Raw genomic sequence first — 6,099 nt, 5'->3', positions numbered from 1 at the left:
TATCTAAGTTAGTATATGTATATATCATAACACTGATTGAAAAGCTACTTGATGCGTTTCATCATTACACATTACCTAACTTATTGCAAGCTACTTGATGCGTTTCAATATTACACATTGCGTTTACTTATTGAAAAGCTACTTGGTGTTTTTATTACTACATGGAGATATTATTTCAACTTATTGAAAAGCTACTTGGTGTTTTTATTACTACATGGAGATATTATTTTAACTTATTGAAAAGCTACTTGATGCGTTTCATTATTACACATTACCTAAACTTATTGAAAAGCTACTTGATGCGATTCATTATTACACATTACCTAAACTTATTGGAAAGCTACTTGATGCGATTCATTATTACACATTATCTAACTTATTGAAAAGCTACTCGATGCGATTCATTATTACACATTACTTTAACTTATTGAAAAGCTACTCGATGCGATTCATTACTACGAATTACCTATCAGTATCGCATCTTTATCCATGGTTCCATATTTACAGCTGTATATTGAGATGCATATTATCAATTCGTATGGCGTTAGAGTTTGTACATCAACAAGATAAGGCTCATCTGGCTCGCTGTAGGTCTAAATCTTCGTCATTAGGACTGCTGATGGTCTTTGTTATGTGGATGTCGTCAGTGATCTCCCTAGCCATATATGCATTGTTATAGTCTCATAACGACCATCTTACATAGCAGTCATGTGCGATTCACAACGCATTCAAATCCCTTTCGATATATCATTCTTCAATATTGATTATTCTTCAATTGATTTTTTTTGTGTTTGGCATTGTCTAAATCAGGTCAATCGTTGATTGTGGTAAGTTAGTTTTCTCCTTTCCTCTATGTTCCTCGATTGTAAACAAGAGGGTTTGTCGACAGGTTATTGTGAAGTTTGTTGTCGCATATTATGTCATTGTTGTCAGATAGATATTTCGGCATATATGTCAAAGACTAGAATACACCAATCATGGGTAAAAGACAATGAAAATTCATAAATAAAGTTTTTTTTCAATTTTATTTCATCTTCGAACATCCATACTTGGCAAATATTGCCATACATTTATTCTTTTCCAGCAAGATCGCTTCTCACAATAGGACAACATAAGGAAAATAGATTTGAAAATATATAGCTATTTTGTGATATTTCATAGAAGGCGATATCGATAATGGGCTCACTAATTGGGAAACGTTCCACGCACGTGTATCAAACAGTAGTTCTGGTAACAAGTCTCACAACACAGGCCCTGGGAGGAAAACAACGAAATAACAACAACCTCCCAAGTGTCAACAAATCAAAGACTCGAACACACAATATTTAAAATATCGAAAGAATAATAAAACAGATAATAACCATCAATTAAACGACTCATTATTTAATCAATTAAAATATTTAAATAGATAAAAACGATTAACGTTGGCATGGAAAAAGTTTAAGTTGAAAAGGGGAAAACAAAAAGTGAGCCAAGTGTAGTTTTGGTTTCTGAAACCTATCATTACATCAACAGACATATTAAGTAATAGTATATTATACGAAGGTAGAAAAATAAGTTATGCCTTAACTTTAAATATTAATTCTTCTTTCAAATAAGCACTTTCAGAATCACATATATTTGGAGGAAAACCCTTTATATATTGCCAAGGGCTTAGCTTTTGGGGATCCTTATGCCTCTTGCTCTTTATAAGTGAAAGGGGCACTAAGATAAAGTCTTTGAGATCGCTCTCAGCGAAAAGCTTAATGAAATTACCTTCATAAGCTTATAGGAATATTTAAGATCATATCAATTAATTAACATACAATAAGCACTAGGTGACCAACTGCTGCCAGACAAAACTCAAATAAGATGAAACAAATGATACACTGACAATGAGACAATGAATAAAACGAACATAGTTCGGATGGAAAATGGATGATTAAAATTAATAACAATATTTAAACAACAACAAGAAAGAAAAATCCATATTCATTTTTCATAGAGAAATATGTAACCTTTTAACGAGAAATAGTTAACGTTATAATTAAAATTTCAAACTGTTAATAATTTGCAACTTAAACAATAGACTTTAAAGCAATCTACATATATAAACACATTGCACATTATGGATCTAGCACCAATGAAGTGGTACGGCCAGGACTAGACAATTCGTGTGTTATTTTATTTTTTTTTTCGCCATTTTTTTCCACATTTAACAATCTTTATCGACAGATAATTTCACATTTACGATATTAATGCCTGAAAATGTATTCATACAAATAAAATGATTTCTTTGGTCGTACACTTTGCAGTCTTACATCCATAGTGTATATACTCTATACAATAACATAATAACCATCTGTGTATATTGTAATCCGGATCAAGGAAAGACAATATATTAAAGCATTTGATCTCTATATTAACGTTCACCGGACTCCCTGACGCTGGCCACACAGAGCAAAGTTAAACTCTATACTTGAGCATAAGACATCTGAGTTATATATTGTATTATTGTTCGACTCTTTGGAACATGTGTATTCCACGTGTTTCGTAACTTTGTGTGAATGAATGAAATGATGAATGAATGTTTGTAAGTCTTTGGATCACAAAATGTCAACTGTCTCGTTTTGAAATTGTCTATAACGAGGATGTCGTCACGATGAGAGGAAGTGACGTACTAGGCCCGCTAGTACAGTTCGATATGAGACCCTCCGTCATAGCACCAGAAGATGTTGGTAGAGATGAACTGGTGGCTATTATCTTAGCTTCTTTCTTCATCTTTTGTTTCAAATGCACTTTTGCGTGACGTTTCTTTTCGTCACTTCTCGCGAATTTGCGTCCACAAACATCACATGAAAATGGCTTTTCACCGGTATGCGTGCGTACGTGTGTAGTCAAATGGTCACTTCGACTAAACGATCGCATGCATATCCTGCAGTGGAAAGGCTTCTGTCCTGTATGGATGCGTATGTGGCGCGTTAGTTCATCGCTACGTGAGAATCTCCTGTCACAGTTCTCGACTGGGCAAGCATACGGCCTCTCGTGGGGTGGAGTTTTACTAGGCCTATTGGGGTACTTTCGTGGCTTCAGGGGAATCAGCTTCATTGAGCCCTGTTGATAGGGCGTGTTGAGTACAGCTGGTAAAGATGGAGTTGGGGACACTGAAGTTGAAGGGGATGGAAACTCAGCTTGTGAAGTTGCCATCATAAAGTCACTAGGCAAGTCTGAAAGTGGCTCCGATTTGATGGGTACCTGTTGGAAGCCAGCTTGTGTGAAGCCAGTTACACCATGTGAGGATACCTGACCAAGAACAGAGAAGTCAGGCAATTGAGTCTGTGGCTGATTTGTGTTTATTTGTTGCTGTTGTTGTTGCTGCTGCTGCTGTTGTTGTTGGGGTGAGTTTTGAACCGTCCATTTGAATTCAGCATTCATGTTAATGTCTTTGGAATTTAAGTCCTCGGTAAAATGAAGAACCGTTTGTGGTATGCTTTGAGTTGCATTTGTAGACATAGTCGTCGATACAGGGTAATTAAGTTGGGCACACGAATTAAATACAGGCTGTTGTTTCATCGGCATGCTATCGTAGGATGTCATCGCCGGGTGTGAAGTGTAAGGCGGTGGGGGTGAGAAGTTCAGACTGGACGTATCAACGGCAGATAGCGTTTCGCAAATCTGTGGTTCGGATGTGCTCTCGGTGGAGCTGACTGGAGATCCGAACCCTGTAGAGTAGGTATCAGTCTGGTCCATCATCAAGTCGGCTGGCGTCGGGGAGCCGGCGTGTGAGTGGTGGGAAGGAGTAGAAGGGGCCGGGCTGAATGATGGCTGTGGCCCCTGTTGGCATTGAGCATTTGAGATGACAGGATAGTCCTGTCCGGTCCCCATTCCCTGTGGCACTCCGGTGGCTACCTGGGCCTGAATGCCTTGTGTAGCCTGTGTCAGAATGCTGAACAGAGGTGACAGAGGGGTGAAGATGCTTGGGGTGATCCCCTGGGGCAGAGCGTCACTACTGCTGGAGGTAGGCGTGACTGAGGTGGTAACCAGGGTACCCTTGTACTGGATACGGTGAGTGAGGTTACTGGAGTAGTTTGCCTGGTCCTCCTGCTGTACTGGTATCTGACTCTTAGCAAAGATCCCATCCTTCTCCGGTATGGTGATCTGGGCTTCTATGTTAGCTGGAAAGACAGAAATAAGGATCTGATAAGTCACACAATCAAACACAGAAATATCAAGCTGTCAATGAAAAAAAGAATTTCCAATGAAAAAATATAGATAAATAAATAAATAAATAAATAAATAATTTAAAAAAATAAATTATCTCAAAAAATGAAATTGATGAAATAGAAATTATTCCATTGCTTAATTATTGGATGTTAAATTACTGAATATATATATCAATATCTGAAATAATAATTTTTTTTTTTTAAATTGTTGTGTAACCTTATCTCGAGAATTGCCAATAAAAAAATATTAAAAATAAATAAATCCTGTTATAAAGGTAAATAAATAAATAAGACCTCTTATTTATTTACTTGACCTATTTATCATCCGGTAGTATTTACTATTTATAATTTATAAGTCTGATTTATATAAAATTAAATTTCTAAATACCTAATTAATTTATTCAAAATTCATGAATAAGCTGTCTACTGTTTGATATTTGAATAATTAATGTATGAAAATAAGGTCTGATCAATTGGCGGCTGATATCTGTTATAGTCGAGGACAATGTCCATAATTGCCTGGGTCGCGTATTACGCACGAGGCTCCTCGAGACTGATGTATGACGTACGTGTGTAATGGATAGTTATCTCTGATTGCGGCTATTTATAAATAAGCTCCGCCCCCTTTTTGCGATCTCAAGCCGAATCCGTGGGTGTTGAAACGTAAACACGAGTTCCACATGGTTCCACAGGCGTAGTCTAACACCATCTACACCGTACATGTCATGTAAAATCATATTTAATTCTAATTCGTACGAAAAACGTGAAAATATGGTGTGTACGTGTAATGAATGAATGCCGCAGTATGGCTCCAAGCCAAAGCGTTATCGGATAGTCATGACGTCAATGCTAGCTGTTCAACATGAATGGGCTAAGAATAGACACAAGTCTAAATACGCTATGTCGGGTTACTATGCCGAGTGGATCGATCGCTGTTTGAATGAATTATCCGACTTTATAAATGGCAATGTACAACGGAGAATGTGTTGAAATATACAAGAAGTATTTCTTCACAACATACAAGTAAAATAATAAAAGGAATTTATAAGTTAGTGACAGTAAACGAGCGTAGTAGTCGGTGTATTTACGCTGAGTTAAGTAACAGCTGATCATAAACTAAGATCAAATCATGATACATACCGGTAGCTGTGATGGGTACGGGGCCCAGTGGATCACATCCAAAGAATGTCACATCCGAATTACTGGTGACTGGGGTGTTGAGACAATCATCGAATGATTCTGAGGGTAGTCGACTCCCCCCGAACGCCGAAGTATCAAAACACAGGTTGGCTAGACTCATTTGGTCTGCGAGAGCTACCTGTGACAGTGTGTCCAAACCGTCCATAATCATTGTTTACTAATGACACTGTCCGTGTATAACAAATGTCCAATACTCCAATGATAGGTTAACACTATCCGTCTACGGAGAACTTAATAGTATCGTTGCTAAAATCATCTACACATCAGCATTGATCCTCGACTCAGCAAACTCTGAATGAACTTCACACTGGATCGTATTTATGAATGAAACCGTTTACGCTAGACTTCCCATATATGGAACACCACGTGATCTACTACACATACGACAGCCAATCACAGAGCACGGAAGGCATGTTGCCGGGCAGCGTCTCCATGGCTCCCACTAACGTCAATGCTTACGTCAATAGATAACCTTTACTATCAAATTTTACTACAAACTAGTAGGTCAGGCTAATTTAAGATAAAATTAATAATTTTTCAAAGTTCACATTTTCGTGCTATATACTACCTATACATACACAGACACTCGTCTAAAAATTTTCAAGAATCATTTTGTATATATAGAGAAAACCTTCGTAGTAGGTTGATGAATGGAGTGTGTGAATGTATTTCATAGTAGTAACCTTTGCCCTTCCGA

General features: G+C 37.4%; 1 protein-coding gene across 1 annotated transcript; it reads right to left on the bottom strand.

The window, feature by feature from the left end:
• Positions 1 to 1,006: 1,006 nt before the first annotated feature.
• On the bottom strand, positions 1,007 to 5,715 carry LOC138334325 (early growth response protein 1-A-like). Its single transcript, XM_069282974.1, has 2 exons — positions 5,343 to 5,715; positions 1,007 to 4,154 (listed from the first exon to the last, which is right to left on the bottom strand). Exons 1-2 carry the CDS (start codon positions 5,551 to 5,553, stop codon positions 2,620 to 2,622), a joined length of 1,746 nt encoding a protein of 581 aa, XP_069139075.1. The 5' UTR covers positions 5,554 to 5,715; the 3' UTR covers positions 1,007 to 2,619.
• Between the last annotated feature and the right edge of the window lie 384 nt (positions 5,716 to 6,099).

This window comes from Argopecten irradians, chromosome 11 (genome assembly GCF_041381155.1).
Source record: "Argopecten irradians isolate NY chromosome 11, Ai_NY, whole genome shotgun sequence".
Taxonomy (NCBI): domain Eukaryota; kingdom Metazoa; phylum Mollusca; class Bivalvia; order Pectinida; family Pectinidae; genus Argopecten; species Argopecten irradians.
The sequence above is the reverse complement of the archived record's forward strand: the minus strand, read 5'-3'. Positions and strand labels throughout refer to the sequence as shown.